Source organism: Mustela erminea, chromosome 18 (assembly GCF_009829155.1).
Source record: "Mustela erminea isolate mMusErm1 chromosome 18, mMusErm1.Pri, whole genome shotgun sequence".
Classification (NCBI taxonomy): domain Eukaryota; kingdom Metazoa; phylum Chordata; class Mammalia; order Carnivora; family Mustelidae; genus Mustela; species Mustela erminea.
In genome coordinates this window covers 18,259,901-18,278,114 of record NC_045631.1, presented here as the reverse complement: position 1 = coordinate 18,278,114, position 18,214 = coordinate 18,259,901, and the positions used below count along the sequence as shown (strand labels likewise).

Genomic DNA, 18,214 nt, shown 5'->3' with positions numbered 1-18,214 from the left:
ATAACAACATCCAGACAGCTCTTGTTCTCCCTCCTTTATCTTCATTAATAAAATATACTCAATTATAATCTCTTTAAAGGGACTATGACACTTAATGATAACCTTCATTTATAACCTTTACTATGGGAACAGAGCAGAACAAGAGGAAGTCTCCATCTGGGAAGACTTTTTTCTTTTACGTTTACCCAGGGCGTTCACTGATGTCAAAACAACTCAAATCTTTGAGAAGACAGCTGGCTCCTAATGATTTCATCTGTCAACTCCCACTTGCATATAAGTGCATGAGTCTCACCTACATGGGATCTGACTCTTCCCTTGGCAGTTTTCTTAGATCCCAGTAATTTTCAGTCTCAGAAAAAGCCAACAATCAAGTCAACAAGTTTCAAACACCCTTATCTGTACTACCTCTTAATCTTGGCCCCAGGTACCTTCAAAACCTCATAATTAAACTATACATTTTGGAGCTAGCCTATCAGATGTCTGTTTTGGGTTTCTGCTCCCCCCATCATAGTATATTTTTACTTTCCTTGTAAATATCACCGTTAGAATCTATGCAGCCTAAGGTCATTTTCTATAATGAGTCTGCAAATGTTTCCTCTCCTTGGCCAATGAATTCCTGCATGACCTAGACAGCTCTTCTCTGTGTCATCTACAAATAAGAAATAATACCTGGACCTCAATCATAGGGATTCCAAGAAATCAGCAACTAAGAAAGGATATCCCAGAATAGAGCTACTAGCGTTTATCTTTGCATAATCATTCAAATGCAGTGCAAATTAGTAGGGTGGTCCAAAACCCAAACTGAGGGAAGAGAGAGATTTCAATACAGAATTCCAGTTATGATCATATAAATTCTGCTTTATACTAGTAGCATATAACGTAGCTCCATTTCCCTGAGGAAAAAAAGGCATGTTAATAAGCCATACCAAAGAACAGAAGTTCCAGAGAAAATGACACAGTGTATATGATTTTTGTTTCTGAAAATTAGGAATATAACAGAGATGGAAAAGGATTAAAACAAAACTGAACCTCTCCTGGAAATTACAGGTTTTCATTTATTTTTGTTTTTTTTTAATAATTTACTAAATAACTTAAAAGTTTAACTTTAATTTAAGGAATTTTTGTTACAAATCCAATACAGCAGGTCCAAACATACAATATAAATAAATATAAAAATATAAAATTTAAACCACTTAGTATTTTACTCTAAGTATTTTAGTATTTTGTTTACTTTAGTATTTGGGGTTTTTTTTTAATAGTATTTTATGAAAAGTTCCTTCTAACACTTAGCTTCTAATGGCAAGATTGTTATTCTATAACTTTCTTTCTAGCAATTAGGCTAGAAAAAGAACATTTTTTTGTGTGGTGGTAAAGAACTAAAGTAGTTCTAAGTCTTTTCTTCTTATGATCCCTGAGCATAGGAGTGAAATATATACTCTACAGCCTAGAAACAGGGAAGCCTATTTGTGAAAGGTAAAATTTTAGTTATTGTTTCCAACACCAGGTTCTAGAAATAGTGATGCTACTACTCAAGAGTATTTCATAGGAAATTCTAAACACCTGACATCCAATTTCCTGAATAGCTCTGTATAAATCCAGCCACAGGCAAGGAGTCCACTGATTATTGTTACTGACATTTTACTGCAGAAGAATCTGAATGACAAATGAAAAAAAGGTAAACCTGAAAACATAAGACATCAAGATATGAACGCTTTCAGGGCATATTCTAATTCCTTACACATAGAAGTTATCTTCTCCCCCACGTTCTCTCGCTGACCTCTCTTCACATCAAGAACTTCCAAAGTCACAGAAAAGCTGTTACTTCCTTACTCCCTTTTGACCCAAATTCTGTTCCTCACCCAAAGTTCCCATTTTTATTATCTCCGAGCATGCAGCCAAACCCCAAGTGATATGAGTGCCAATGTCTTGCTTGGAAGCTAACTTTTAACAGAAATCACACAAATGAAGCTCTTTTAGGTAACAGTCTACAGGAGAATGTAGGTCTACCTGTGCAAACAGTGCAGTAAGCAGGCTGAGGGTCATACCTTCTCTGAGACAGCAGTGAAGGTCATGGCATGGGTCATAAGTGACTCACCAAAAGTCAACCTCTCAGCTTTATTCATGTTCTTCAAGGAGACACCGAACACTAACTCATGATCATAGCTGTAAAAAGAATGGTAGTACAGAATAAAGACAGTACAATCAAGGGGGGAAACTGGCTTCTGGTTGTAAAAGGGACATAAAAGAAACGTAAGGAGATCTATAGTTCCAAATAAATATGGGCTGTAGCTCTTCCAAGAATTTGGTACACATGCAGAATTTGGTCTCTTGTTGGGATTCCATTCTCTATGTGCTACAAGAGTACTGAGGAAAATATGAAGTATTAAACAAATTCCCCATCTCAAAGGTGGACAAGATGAGTTTGTATTGGTCATTTTGGCAAGAAAACCTTAAAAAAAATATTTTGAAGTAATCTCTTTAAAAAATGGTCTCTTTTGGGGCACCTAGGTGCTTCAGCTGGTTAAGCATCGACTCTTGATTTTGGCTCAGGTCATGATCTCAGGATTATGAGAGGGAGCCCCATGAGATGGAGCCCTGCATCGGGCTGGCACTCAGTGTGGAGCCTGCATAAGATTCTCAATCTCCCTCTGCCCCTCCCTATCCCTCCCTCTCAAGGAAAAAAAAGTCTCTTTCGAACTGAACCACCCAGTTCAGAACCACCCAGTTTCTGAACTCATTTAGACCACTACTGACGGTGATATTTAAATAAATAATGTCAGAAATATTGGAGAATATTGTCAAAGTTAAAAAAATATCATGAATTCTCTGTTTTAGAAGATTTCTCTGTTCTTAACTACTTACTTACTCAATTTCTTATAGCTAATAATAAGGAACTGTAAAGGGGTTTATTTTAATAGTCAAGGAATTTTGTATGATTTGGTTAGCAAATGAACCTCACTGCCATAAACAATCAGGAGACATGCTTTAAAGCATGCATGCAAATTACTCCTAGTAGTCATAAAGACAAAATATATAAGGCATCAAAGTAAGGGTAGTAGTTAAGAAAGATGAAACAGTAAAAAAGAAGTGTGGAAAACCTTTCAGTACATCTCAAATGTACTGAGCAGATTTACACAATAATCAATTCCTTTTTAAAAGTGCTTTTCTCATATAGGATGGCTTTTTAGGAACACGGAACAATTTCAACTTAAATATGAAGTATGATCTTGATCTCCCTGGTTAGAACATATATGTTACACAGAGTTTACGCAATGAGCCCTCAAACTCTACAAGATGGAAAGAGAGAGACCCACCCTCAGGCCATCCTTAATCTTCCCGCAAACCTCAACTGAGTCATTTCAAACCAGGAGTGCACTCCAACAATAGCCCACAGATATTTTCTATTTTACATTTCTTGTACTCACACATTCATGTCACTGAGGCCTAGCTTGCCACTGAAGTGTTTTCCAACATCACAGCCAAACCACACAGCCTAGAAATAGAGGAAGGAAGAAGAAAAAAAGTCAATATAAATCTCGTCTTCCTATTACACCAAACAAGTGAAGAAGAGGTTTTTAACCCCAATGGGGAAGACACAGAAACAATACCAACCTCTCCATCTTTGATGGAGGCAGCAACCATCTTTTTCAAAAAGTCAATGGGCTGGTTGTTATATAGAGTTTTTCTCCCGCCAACCATATTGCTTAAGTAGTCCACTGTGTAAACTCTGTTGTACTTGTGCTGGGGCCGAGGGTCATTCACTAAACAAATCTATTGAGATTAGTAACATGTTGATTAGAACATAAAACCAGGAAGGTCAAACAAGGTTCACCTCTCCTCTAAATTCATATATGGCATCAAATTTATCACCTTTGTCTGCAAGAAAAAAACATTACAAGTACCTTGCTAAATAACAAAGAAACAAAAGGTGGCAAAGTCATGTGAAGAGAGATTGAATATCTAGTTAGTGCAAGGAACACCCTTTGGGAGCTGCATCTACTGGTTTTTCCTACTGGCAAGAACTGCCCCAAAACCAATTCTCACGAATTGTATGCACTGAGTAAGTCAAGACGGATATCCCATCACTATAAGACTTCTGTTCTCAAGTTACAAGACGGGCTCAACTCCTGGCAAGACAGCAGCCACACTGAGACTTCATTCCTAAAACAAAGCCACTTGCTTCTAAGAGGGTCAAAATGCCAAGGAAGTAAGAGGCTCTGGTCATCTTGCTAGATTGGTGGAGAAGACCTAAAGAGAGTAGGAAAAACTAGGAGGGGATAGTGCTCCTTTCCATGTGAAAGTTTCCAGTGAGGCCCATGGTACAGAGATGCTCTGAACTCACAGTGAGAAACACCTAATCTCCTTTTATTGTTTTGCACCTGAGATCAATTCTGGGCCCCAATCAGGGGAGTGTGTGGGAATTAAACTGACTGCTGGTTAGAAGTCTCTGAAGAGTAGCACTGGGGAAAGGTGAGAGATCCTCAGAAGACCAACTCCATCATTAGGTACATAAAATATCTCCGAGGAAAGGAGAAAAAAGTTTGTTTACTGTCCAGGTTGATGACCATCCATGTTAACTCAAGAATGTTAACTCATCATGTTAACTCTTAGAGCCTTCCCTGTAGTCAACACATGTTTGAAAGTAAAGAGCCAGTGGCTCCCAGTGCCAGTCTCCAACCTTATTTTCCATATTGAAGAGCGGCTTGACATGTTCCCTGTAAAACTCCAATGGTGTTATGGGGCCAATCTTCTGATAATTTTTATCCTTGTCTCGATACTCCCAGGTGAATGTCTCTGGTGGATTACCCAAACAAATGCATACTACTCGGAATATCTGGAAGAAAGAAGGAGGGCAAATGAGCAATGGCTAGGGAAAAGTGTTGTTTTTTACCTCTTTGTTTTCCTCAAGCTTGGGAAACACTAGAAATCAGCTGCTAATTCAGGCCAGAAGTTTCATAGGACATCTAATATTGCTCCAAAAATTTGAAGGTTGATGTCCAGGATTTTTTTTTCATTTTATATTATTTTATTTCTTTTCAGTGTTCCAAAGTTCATTGTTTACACACCACACCCAGTGTTCCATGCAATATGTGATGTCCAGGATTTGATCAGCTGACTTGTGAGTTCATAAACACTCTGAACAATACAATTCTGAAATGTTAATATTTAGTGCTTAGTATTTGCCTTGCAAATTAAACTTCTTTAGCCAAGAAACCACTCACCACTGATACTCAACAAGACCGGGGTTGCTGCTCTGCTGATTATATTTCAAGTGACAAACAAAGGGACATATTAGAAATGGATTACCGTCCCTTTAGGCATCTAGGTTTTCCTTTGATTGTGACAGGGATCTCCACTCATAGAAAAGACATTAACTTTTCAGGTGGAGCTTGGGTAACAATGCCTATTAGAAGTATTTTTAGAACAAGAATAATTTCTAGTGGAAGGCATCATTTTTGGGTTGTGGCAGTTTCTAATGATGTCACACCTTCAAGTTAGCATCATTATAATCCAAGAGTATATTCTGTATTATTTTCATCTTATAAAAAGACAAAAAGAGAAGCATAGAGAAATACCTTCTTTAAGGTCACAGCATGAAAAAGCTCCCTCTGCTATATTAAATTTGCTATGTCTTTTATTTTTTAATTTTTAATTAACATATAATGTATTATTAGCCCCAGGGGTACAGGTCTGTGAATCGCCAGGTTTAAACACTTCACAGCACTCACCATAACACATACCCTCCCTATAATCCAACCACCCTCTCCCTACCTCCCCCTCAACCCCGAAACCCTCAGTTTGTTTTGTGAGATTAAGAGTCTCTTATGGTTTGTCTCCCTCCCGATCCCATCTTGTTTCATTTTTTCCCTCCCTACCTCCCAAATTCCCCACGTTGCCTCTCTCAAATTCCTCGTAACAGGGAGATCATGATAACTGTCTTTCTCTGATTGACTTATTTTGCTCAGCATAATACCCTCTAGTTCCTCCACGTCGTCCCAAATGACAAGATTTCATTTCTTTTGATGGCTTAAATTTGCTATGTCTTTTAAAATTACAACATGATGAACCTCTTCTGTCTCTAGCCTGCAGTACCCACTCTGATCCAATTTCATCACTAATTACCTGCATTATTTGTATTACACATTTGTATAGTCCATTACATTCAAGAGAAATGATCTTATATTTACTTAGTATGCCTCTTTCATGCTAGATACTACCTATCTGTTAGGTTTTCTTAATTCCTCATAACACTCACTCTAGGTGTAATTTCCCTCCCTATTCCCCTCCCTGCCAGAGATTGAGACAAAGAAATTCAGTAAACTACTTAAGGTCACGTAGCCAGTAAGTGCCGAACCATGATCTGAACTAAGATCATAGGTTGTTTTAAAAAAAGTATCACTCTATGGGTAAAGGGTTTAAGAAAAGGGAACATTTATTGAATATTACTGTGTTGTACTATAATCTTTGAATACCACATCTCTGAATCTTCTCAGCAAAAGGAGATGTTATTCTTATTTTACAGAGAAGGAAACCAACATTCAGGGAAATAAATAACTTGACTGAAGTAAAAAAATTAATACATGACAGAATTATGATTTGAACTCAGATCTGATTTCAGTGCCGTTTCCATACTACCATGAATCAAGCATTTATCACTTTTAACTTTCTGGGTTTCATGTAACTTATCTCCTCCAAAAGACCTTAAACTTCTGAAGGCTAAGGACCAGGTCTCCGCTATTTTGTCTGTCCTATAGCACGTAGCGCTGTATCTGATCTAGATATGACAGCTGATCTGAACACTGTTCCAGTCTCCACATTATTAGAGGATGACTCATTTTAGAAGTACCAGTTTCTTCAAGTCACTTCCCCAGTTAAGATTCCATAACGCTTCCCTAATACCCCCCACAACAAATTTAAAACTCCAGAATCTGATTATTCTCACTTTTTTAATAAGACATAACGTATATTGAGTATGTAAGGTGTATTAATCTGAAATACACAGCTCTATTCAACTTTTTACATACATACATACCCATGTAACTACCAAGCAATAACTGACACCTCCCCCCAAGGTAACTACTATTTTGCCTTATATAAGCATTGATTAATTTTGCCTTTCTTTAACTTCATATAAATGGACTCATACAGCATATTCTCTTTTGCTGTGTTAGTATTTCACTGTGTCAACAGATTAGTTTATCTACTCTCCTGAGATGAGACGCAGGAGTCGTCTGCAGTTTGGGGTTATTATGAATAAAACTGCTATGGCCATTTTTATCCAAACAGTTTTTAAAGGGGTTAAAGAAATTTACATACTCGCCAATATGAGAGGAAAAAAGGGTAAGAGAGTTTCAGTTGTACTGCATTCCTCCTAATACCTGACATTCTATTCTTAATTTTAGTCATTTTGGTATGTAATTATATCTCACTGTGGTTTTAATGTGCCTTTCCCAGTTTTTAACCCACTGAGCCTCCTAGGCACCCCTCTTTCCCAGTTTTTAAAGGCTCCCTGTAACTTCACCAAATCTTACTTCCCATCATAGATCCCACACTCCATTCAGGCTTGTCTGTGTCTCTCTTTACAGTCCACTGAAGGCATTCAGCTCACTACCACTTTCATAATTTTGTCGTCTCCTCTGTTTGTGGACCCAATCCTACTCCCATTTTACAGCTCAGGGCAGGATACCCCTCCCCCAGAAAGTTTTCACCAATTAATTATTCCAGCTCACACGAACTGTTCCATTCTCTGAACACTTCTGGCATAAAAATTTAACGGAGTCCTTAGAGCCGTTTATGTTTCTCTAAGGTCTCCCCCTGCAACTAGATTTAATCAGTAGGGACAGTAACTAGGTCTTAGATGTAGCCCAACAAGCCCTAGAAGAACCATATTAAATCAAAAGTTCTTAAATCAAAAGTTCTCCAGTGATTGGTATGAAATTTGAATTTAGAGGCTTTGAACTGGACTTCTGCTCTCTTTAAAAACATTCTGATCATTAAGGCTTTACTCACAGGTACAGGCAATGTTTTCTTATACTCCCAACATGTAGAGTTTGGTGGTGAAGCCAAACACACCAGCTCCAGTCCATTTCTGACAAACAGACCATGGATTCACACCTGCCACAAGCTGATTATACAAGTAATTTATCACCTATCAATTCTACTTATCATTAAGGACTGTTCTCTCTCTCCTCCAGTTAAGGGAAGAACAATGGCTCCCACAGTAACATTGTTATTTTCTCATTTCATAGACTAGAATTTGGAAAATTCTCTATTAGGATGAAGTAATCTCCAAACTTGGTCCTTCTACATTTTAAGGTATACTAAACCTGGATAAGATTAGGGGGGCCAAACCTACCTATGTTGCAGTCATTCTTGGAAGCAGTGGAGCTATTTTATTTCTAAAATTATGTCCTACTCAGGGCACCTGGATGGCTCAGTGGGTTAAAGCCTCTGCCTTTGGCTCAGGTCAGGATCCCAGGGTCCTGCGATAGAGCCCCGCATCCAGCTCTCTGCTCAGTGGAGAGCATGGTTCCCCCCACCCCCCACGCCTGCCTTTCTGCCTACTTGTGATCTCTGTCAAATAAATAAATAAAATCTTAAAAAATAAAAAATAAAATAACATCCTACTAATTCTTTTTTTTTTTTTTAAGATTTTATTTATTTATTTGACAGACAGAGATTATAAGCAGGCAGAGAGGCAAGCAGAGAGAGGAAGGGAAGCAGGCTCCCTGCCGAGCAAAGAGCCTGATATGGGGCTTGATCCCAGGACTCTGGGATCATGACCTGAGCTGAAGGCAGAGGCTTTAACCCACTGAGCCCCCCAGGCGCCCCCGTCCTACTAATTCTATGGGCTCTTTCCATCCTATGGTCTCAACCAAGGAAGATGACATATCTCAGAGAATGACCTGTGCCAGATCCCAAAGGTACCCTAAAAGCAAGCAAAAGGAAATGCTCAGAGGACAAAACAAAGCTACAGCCTATAAGAAACACCACTCTTCCCCTTCCTCTCCTTGGACCACCTACTCTGGAGAACTCTATTGTCCTTAGACTGACAGAACCCACATCCCTCCTCCACTTTATGCTCCTTTCCCTTCAGAAATCTCTGCTCGTGCCTTTGTTTTAGAGAATCACCAGATAATCTGTGTCTCTCCTATCCCCATCTATTACTTTCACCCCAAAAGACCTCTTAACAAGCTTAGTTTTGAGTACTTGGGAGCTTACTTGAGTGGTTGATTTCAGAAGCCAGGACTTTCTCCAGATTGATCTGGAGGGAAATTTATTAGAGAACCCCAGCCCCGTCTGACTTCGTCACTCATCAGGAACACACACACATGAGATCTCTCAGTCTGCATTTGTATTTCATCATCAAAAACCGATATTGCTACGTATTTACTTCTTTTCATCATCCCCACTGCATTCCCAGCCTCCAAAAGCCTTGGGATAGACTGAAACCTATGTTCTGACCAAAGCTCGAATGTGACAGCAATTAAAATAACAGAAATTAACAGAGTTACATGCCTGCCTACGACATGAGGCCAATAATTAAGGATAAAGAGCTTAATTGATGGCTTATAATAGAAGACAAAGCATGATTCTGCTATCTTAACAGAAGCAGATTAACCAACAGAAGAGGTTATGCTTGCCTTTCATTTTGTTATGTTCTGTTTTGCAAGACAGAATGTTCTTTACTGATATTTACTATATGAGCCTGAACAGCTGGTGCTTAAACCACCCTTCTCTTTTTTCTTTTTTTTAAAGATTTTTATTTATTTATTTATTTGACAGGCAGAGATTACAAGTAGGCAGAGAGGCAGGCAGAGAGAGAGAGGAGGAAGCAGGCTCTCCGCCGAGCAGAGAGCCCGATGCGAGGCTCGATCCCAGGAGCCTGGGATCATGACCTGAGCCGAAGGCAGAGGCTTTAAACCACTGAGCCACCCAGGCGCCCCTAAACCACCCTTCTCTTAATGCTCTATCATTCTCAGGTTGGTTTCTAAGACCAAAGGGGCAGCGCATCTTATTAGCAACTGTCACTGAGCTACTCCACGGATTAATGAACTGTTTGGGATTCGCATGGACTAGAGAATCCTTCGTATTTGCTCAGCACCAAGGTCACAAATGGCAACCTTAGGAATCTGTCATCGTGAGGATGACACCATCCCTGGTAACTATGCTCAAGACAATAACAGTGAAAGTGTACATTTGGAACACGCTTACACGAGGAAGGTTTCATAAACCTAAATCATGAGCATTTTTTAAAGTTTTTATTTTAATTCCAGTTAACATACAGTGTTCTATTAGTCTCAGGTGTACAATATAGTGATTCAACACTTCCATACATTATCCTGTGGTCATAATGACAAGTGCACTCCTTAATCCCCCATCACCTATTTCACTCACCCCCCTCCCCTCTGGTAGTCATCACATTGTTAAATGATGTGTACTACCAACTAGTATTTGTCACATGTGTATGGCTAGGGCCAGGCCTAATGAAGATGAAGACAACTAGGTCAATTTCTGTTTACTTTAAACACATTTTAAATATAAATATAAATGTTTTATACTATAATTTACATAGTACCTTACTGTCCATTTGGCTCTATCTAAAGAAACAATGTTAAATCATTTCTTCCTTCTCCCTAAAAATGCCTTAGTGGAAATTCATTTTTACCATCTAAATAGATTCTATGGTGAATCCATTTGCAAGATAAATGCTTATGCCCTAATGCATATGTTTTGTAAGTCTGAATTCTTACTAAAGATGCCTATAAGGCATGAATGAGGATAAGAGTACCATCTTTCTCTTGAATTTTAGTAAAACTATAATTTGAGACATGTTGCTTTGTTTTATATTGTTTGTTTACCATAATTATAAATTACCCAAAGTCATTCACATTTAGGTCAGTGTGTAACCCTCTGGAAAAAATATTTGGTTCCAACCCAACTAACAATAGTTAAATAAGCTCTAACATAAAAAAAAATTTTTCCAAAGTATAATCTCCAGAGGCCCTGATACTCTATCCTCTTGATAAGAGGCCCGGCTGTTCTAAAATAACATTCTCTGTTCTCAAAGGTACAAAACTGACAAGAGAGCTTTAGACAGCCAGGTCTGCTCTCTGGTGGTTAACCTGGGAGTGTCACCTGCTTCTCACAGGATGCACCTGGCATTCAGGACAAAAGAAAAATACCAGGCATTGAACACAAGTCACTGCACACAATTGAATAAAGTAAGACTATAACCATATTCTTCAGAATATAAGTACATATTGAAAACCACAATTAGTCTATTTAGGGAAATATATTTTTGACTTCAACTGAAATTACCCAGTGTCCATCCCAGAACTTCTGTTTTTCCCTTCTTTATTTTTCTCCATAGCACTAACCTTCTGGCACATGATATTTTTTATATATTTTATTCATCTCTCTCTATTAGAAAAGTAAACTATATGACGGCAGGAATTTCTGTCTGTTCTGTTCACTGCTAAATCCCCAATGCCTGGCTAGACACTACTAGGTAAATGTGTTAAGAAATATTTACTGGATGAGATGACTTGTAATTGTGATTTTAGATTAAACTTAGTGTCGGAACCAACCCCATAAAAAAAGGTATTAAGAGAGAGCCAAGGGAATGGATTCAGGGAATACAGGCTTTCCAAAATGCTAGAAAGTTGAAGGCAGAGAGATCTATGTGTCAGTGCTACCAGGGAACTAATTCTGTTTATCTCTCACTTCTCAGCCAATTAATGAGGTAATCCTTATGATTCTCACTACAGTTTAAAAAACAATGAAAACGACAACAAAAACCCAGGAGAATCCAATGTTTGCAATTATTTCCTTAAGTACAGATTGGTAGAGAATGTGGTCTTAAAACTGTGACATGAGCCAAACATAAGAGGGCAGTAGTGTGCCAAAAACTGATGTTGGAGAAGGATTCACGGAGATCCTTCCCTTGCTGGGAAACTTGGGGAGTAAAGGGAAACTTCGCTGCCATAGGCCACAACTATACCTGCCTCCTGTGGCCAGCTGGCTTCTATGGGTCCATCTCCTTGGCTAATTAAAATTACTGGGAGTTGGGGCACCCAGGTGGCTCAGTGGTTTAAAGCCTCTGCCTTCAGCTCAGGTCATGATCCCAGGGTCCTGGGATGGAGCCCTGCATCGGGCTCTCTGCTCAGCGGGGAGCCTGCTTCCACCACCCCCCACCTGCCTCTCTGCCTACTTGTGATCTCTCTCTCTCTCTCTCCCTCTGTTAAATAAATACATAAATTATATATATATACATATATAGATGTATATATATATATAATGCTTCCACCACCCCCCACCTGCCTCTCTGCCTACTTGTGATCTCTCTCTCCCTCTGTTAAATAAATACATAAATTATATATATATATATAATATATATAACATATATATTATATATATATAATTATAAAATCACTGGGACTTTAAACTAACTTCACAGTGCGGATATGTGGAACAACCTATAAGGTATCAGAAAAGCTTCACTTGGGGTCAGAAAGGCCCAAGTCCTATTTGCAGTTTATATCCATTTATACTTATTGCCTATATTATCACCTATTATACGGCCTATAAGTAGGCAGAATGTAAATTATAAAGAAAGGTTGTGCCTCTCAAGTCTAATTTTGTGAAAAAAAGGTCCATTATGATTGGTCCCTAAAAATATTGTACCCAATCACAGAGATCTGTTCATGTGCAATGATTTGCTGAAGTCTACCATGGTAAATAATAAAATCAATAAGGAATTGAAAAAGAAAAAAGGACACAGAAGGCAGGAGGCATGGAACATGGAACACAGAACATGCAGACCTCAATTTAAAGACAAATGATGTGGGACTAAGTCAATTCCCATACCCCTGGCTCAATGGGAGACAGACATCAAGTGGGAGGAGGATACAAAGTTGAGAGTCAGTCATGAATCCTTACAAAGGTGAGAGCTTAAAGCTGGCTACAAGCAGACACGAACAGGGTAAGCTGTAGTAGTGAGAAGGGTTAGAATGGAAAGGCGGTTCAAAGATAACAACCTAAGGGCGCCTGGGTGACTCAGTGTGTTGAGCCTCTGCCTTCGGCTCGGGTAATTGTCTCAGGGTCCTGGGATCACACCCCGCATCAGGCTCTCTGCTCAGTGGGGAGCCTGCTTCCCTCTCTCTCTCCGTCTACCTCTCTGCCTACTTATGATCTCTCTCTCTGTGTCAAATAAATAAAATCTTTAAAAAGAAAAAAAAAGATAACAACCTAACTACTTGTAATGGAGCAAAACTGGCAGAGCTAAAAGATTTTAGTGCTTCAAACCACTACAGAAGTGAATCTTGGAATCTTAAATTTGTATTTACAACACTGGGTTGTTGAGAGAATATACAATAAAGTCTAAAGCATTGCAGAAATATTAGTTGCTTTTACTGTTATAAAAATGCAAAGCTACAGTGCCCCTAAGAAATCATGTGCTTGGGGGCGCCTGAGTGGCTCAGTTGGTTAAACATCTGCTTTTGGCTCAGGTCAGGATCTCCGGGTCCTAGGATCGAGCCCCTCACAATGGGCTTCCTACTCAGCTCTCTCAAGTAAATAAATAAAATCTCAAGAAAAGAGAAAAATCATCTGCTCCAACTTACTGACCAAGAAATCAGGCCCAAAGGTAAAATGACCTACAATCTCAGAGTAGAAAGGCCCCAAGGACACAAAGGTGGTAGCAGGAAAGAGCTGAACTTTGAAGAAAGTTCAGTGTGGTGGGTAAATAAGCTAGTTACAAGCAGAAGGAGTAGGGACCTTGGCTCCTGCTGATTACGCAGTGGAGAGAAGACAGCTCTCTACTGCCTTTTAGTGGGGAACAGAAGAAAGGCACTGATCTGTTTAAAAAAAAAAAAAAAAATCGAGGGGCCTTGGGTGGCGCAGTAGGTTACGTGCCCAACTCCCGGTTTCAGCTCAGATTGTGATCTTAGGATCACAGGATCAAGCCCTGCATCGGACTATACCTGCTTGAGACTCTCTTTCCCTCTCCCTTTGCCCCTCTCAGCCCCTTTCCCTTTCTCTAAAATAAATTAATTTAAGAACAAATTATAAAACACCCAACTGTGCCTGCAAAAGCAGGCAGAGGAAATACTTTCTGGAGGCATTAAATATATTTTCAGGCAGGGAAAGACACTAAAAAGTAGACTTAAAAGCTATGTGCCCCTCTGTGATGTTAAATGTGCTCATATAGAGAGCTGATAACTAATAGTCAAATGATGATTTTGAGTAGTTCTAGAGCTGCGTTTGAATCAAAGAAATTAATGCAGACTTTCCAGCTCCACCCAGACCTAAATCAATCTGCATTTTAACAAGCTCTCTAGGGAAATGGTGAGCACACTGAAGTTTGAAAGCACTACTTTCAAACCACATCTATTCTTTCCCTCCTCCAAAACCTTATTATTTATTATTTTTCTCATTTGCAATTGCTAGCCCTTTCCACACACTGCCCTAACTGCCTACAGACCTTCTCTTGTCTCTGCAAGCCCTCCCCCTCAAGGTACCAGGCCATCAACTGATGTCCCCCCAACCTCAGCAAGTCCTGAGAGCTTCACTTTGGAAATATATTCCAAAATGTATGGCCTTCTCTCCATCCTCACCCTCACCAGCCTGGTCCCAATCATTATAACCTCTCCTTTATAGGACCAGAAGAGCCTCTTAACTAGTCTCCCTACTTTTTCTCTTTATTTTACTATCCCTTCTCAAAACACTCAGAGGGATTTTTTTTTTTTTAACTGCCATGGTTACAAATGCAAACTCATTACCCTGGCTTGTAGGCTGCATGTTCTCCTTTCCTCTACATGACCCATTCCAACCATTCCCACCTTCTTTCCAAGCTCATGCCACACTGCCTTCCTTTGTTCCTCAAAAATACCAAGCTTTCTCCCATTTTATGGCTTTTGCATTTACAGTCCCCTCTGTCTGGTATGCTCTGTATCCACATCTCTGCATAGCTGGTCTCCCTGTTACTCATGCCTCAGCTCAAATTTGACCTCAGAAAGGCCTTTCCTGACCACCTCATCAAGCACCATATTATTTGTTCTTCAAAGTACATATCACATTAGATAGTTTCCTGTTCATTTACTTGTCTGTCTCCCTCCACTAGTATGTAAAGTCCATGAGGGCAGGGACCATGTCTGTCTTGGTCATCACTATACCACTAGCACTTAGAAATGCTTAGTATTTAGTAGGTACTCCATTAATGCTTTATGGAATTAACAAGAATCAACCTTTTTCCTCACTCCCCTTTACCCCCAAATTTTGCCTAGTCCCTCAACCCCCTCCTTTGGGTGAACATCAGTTTGTTGTCTGTATGTATAAATCTGATTCTCTTGTTTGTATTTATTCATTTCCTTAACATTATTTTTAATGATGAATTCTTGGTAGGTAAGATGCCAAGTCATAGAGATTTTTCTTCTCAGAGCTCTCAGTTTCTCTCCTCTTTTCCATTTCTACCGTCACTACCCTTGTTCAGGCCTAATCAGTCCCACCTGAACAGCCACAGCTTCGTAACTGGTCTAACTCTCCTCCTTCCAGCTTCACCTAATGAAATTAATCTCCTAAAGGGCAGCTTTACTTCACATCACTCCCCTCCAATCTTTCTACCTGCTCATTTCCTACTTAGTTAAACTCTTACCCTAATATTCAAAACTCGTGCTTGCTTCGGCAGCACATATACTAATATTCAAAACTCTCATGATGTTATGACTAATTCTAACTTTCCACATTAGTCTAGCTTCAAACTTCACTGTGTCTCAGGATCACTAACTTAATGTGGATTACAGGGCCCATCCCCAGAGATTCAGATTCAGTATATCTGCAGTGGGACCCAGAAATCTGCACTTTTTGACAAGCTTCTGATGATTCTAATGCAGACAGACTTCACATCACTTTCTGAGAAATACCATTCTTGCTCCTCCCCAAGACTCTAGGTAAAAGAGCCTACTCACTGCTCACCAAATCTCCCATAAGCATTATCTAGAATGCTTTTCACTCCAAACTTACTTCATTCAAAGTGTATCTCAAATGCAACTTTCTCTAGGAAGCCTTCCTTGATCCCCCAAGTAATATGTACCAATTCCATCTCGGAAGTTAGACATGCTTCCATATCTCTTAAGACATTTACTTTACCTCACTTTGTATTACTCATTTTATTCCCCTACTAAATGTAAGTTACTTAACATGTATTATCTGCAACTCCTCCCATATAACAGGCACTGAGAAATATGTGACTGAGTGCTGTGGGGGTCCAGAATGCTTCACACAGTATGCCTCGTGGGTGCTACCATCAAAACAGAACCTTGGGCTGGTTGGATCCAAGTCTGACTCAGCAAGCAATTCTGAACATTATTTCAAGTCAAGAGCTGGGAGGATAAAAGTTTTCATCCACTTCAAGAAGAAAAACACATCTTCATGGGCTTTTGTTTTTCTTTTTAGAATATCTGCTAAACTATGATAGAAGAAATGCAGGCTTATTTTCGAAACAACTCTGATTCTCAATGAGCTAAATAGAAAAATGTGACTCAGATCCAACGAAGACATTTAAATGATAGTTCAGAAAGGTAAGGAATAAATGTCTTCATTATGTTTGGTTTTCATGACAGATAATGATGCAAAATGTATTTAGGGTTGTAAGCAAACATGACACACAACTTATCTCCATTTAAACTAAGGATTTTATATTGTTTGGAGATGTGAAATTTTCACTTCTGAAGGAATTCAGTCAACTAACTCTCAGCTCCAGAATACTTAAGAGACTGCCTGAATTTAAATACTTAGTTCATATTACTTCAGAATTTTAACTATTAATGGGAGTCTTTGGTTTAAGTACTCACTGATTTTCCCGATTATATCTCTTTAGTAAAAAGGGAAAGGAAACATAATAGGTGAACATTCTCTCTTTCCTTTAAGAACCTTTAAGAACTAACCTGAGGTTACTCCCTTATTCAGGGTCAGAGATGTCCTCCAAGGCTATCAAAAGAATAATTCCCTTTTCTCTTCCAGAATCCAAAAGAGAAGACCATACTAGAAAATGTTATTTCCTTCATAGTAGTGGATCTTAACCAGAATCATCTGAGAAGCTTTTAAAAGCACAGATGCCTTAATTAGATGCCAAAACAAAATTAGCCAGGAAAACAATAAGAGAAGAATGAGATGGGACTAGCCTCACAAATATTACAACACTGTAAGTAGCTCCAGCAACTAAATAGTTATTGGCAAATGAATAAACAAACTAACAGAACAGAACTGAAAGCGCAGAGGCTTTAAAAGGATAAAAATGGCATCAAATTAAGGGGTAGAGAGAGGATGGAAAGGAAAAAAATGTGGGTAAATTGGGTAGCCTTCAGGGAAAAAAGTTAGATCCATGCCTCATACCCTATGCCAGGATAAATTCTAAACAGATTACAGATTCAAATACAAAAATCAAAGCCCTACAAGTATTAGAAGAAAAATGGAAGAATTCTTTCATAATTAAAGTCTTTCTACTTAACAACTATAAAAAATTTCAAATTATACTATATCTAATTAAAAAATTTTGCATAGCAAGAAAAAAGCATATCACAGATAAACAAAAGACTAAGGGGGAAAAAAATGCAATTTATATCAAAAAGGGCCAAGGTAAGGAGTACCTAGAAATTATAAGAGAAGAAAAACAAGTTAAAGATATGAATATACAGTTCACAGAAATGATGCTCAGCCCCGCTCAAAGTAAGAAAATATTATAATGAGATACTTTACCTATCAAATCGTTCATCAATCAACTGTTGACCTATCAGACTGGTAAGTATCCAGTTGTTTGATAAGTATATTGCCTCGGTAAAACTAAAGGGAAACAGGTTCTATCAGATATTGCTGACGTGAGTATAAACTCCCCAAAGAAGATAATTTGCATTACATACTGAAATTACAAATGAATATTTTCCTGACTCAAAAATTCTACTTCTTTGGGGCACCTTGTTGACTCAGTCGGTAAAATATGCAAATCTTGATCTCAGGGTCATGAATTCAACCCCACATTGGGTGTAGTAAAGCTTACTTAAAAAAAAATTCTACTTCGGGGCACCCAGGTGACTCAGTTAAGTGTCCAACTCTTGATTTCAGCTCAGGTCTTGATCACAGAGTTGTGAGCTCCAGCCCTGCACTGGGCACCATGCTGGGCATGGAGCCTACCTAAAAAAAAAAACTTCTACTTCTA

General features: G+C 38.8%; 1 protein-coding gene and 1 long non-coding RNA gene across 2 annotated transcripts in view; one reads left to right on the top strand and one right to left on the bottom strand.

The window, feature by feature from the left end:
• Window positions 1-18,214, bottom strand: part of BLMH (bleomycin hydrolase) — a 47,654-nt gene that overhangs the window by 17,650 nt on the left and 11,790 nt on the right. Inside the window, exons 7-10 of the mRNA XM_032320958.1 lie at window positions 4,679-4,834; window positions 3,613-3,771; window positions 3,426-3,493; window positions 2,046-2,163 (exon numbers count right to left, since the gene is read on the bottom strand). Of these exons, the coding sequence (XP_032176849.1) occupies window positions 2,046-2,163; window positions 3,426-3,493; window positions 3,613-3,771; window positions 4,679-4,834 (501 nt within the window). The remainder of the gene's footprint in view (window positions 1-2,045; window positions 2,164-3,425; window positions 3,494-3,612; window positions 3,772-4,678; window positions 4,835-18,214) is intronic.
• Window positions 12,853-17,560, top strand: LOC116577563. The gene is made up of 3 exons (XR_004280538.1): window positions 12,853-12,946; window positions 16,233-16,580; window positions 17,023-17,560. It is a non-coding gene; the product is annotated as an uncharacterized LOC116577563 (long non-coding RNA).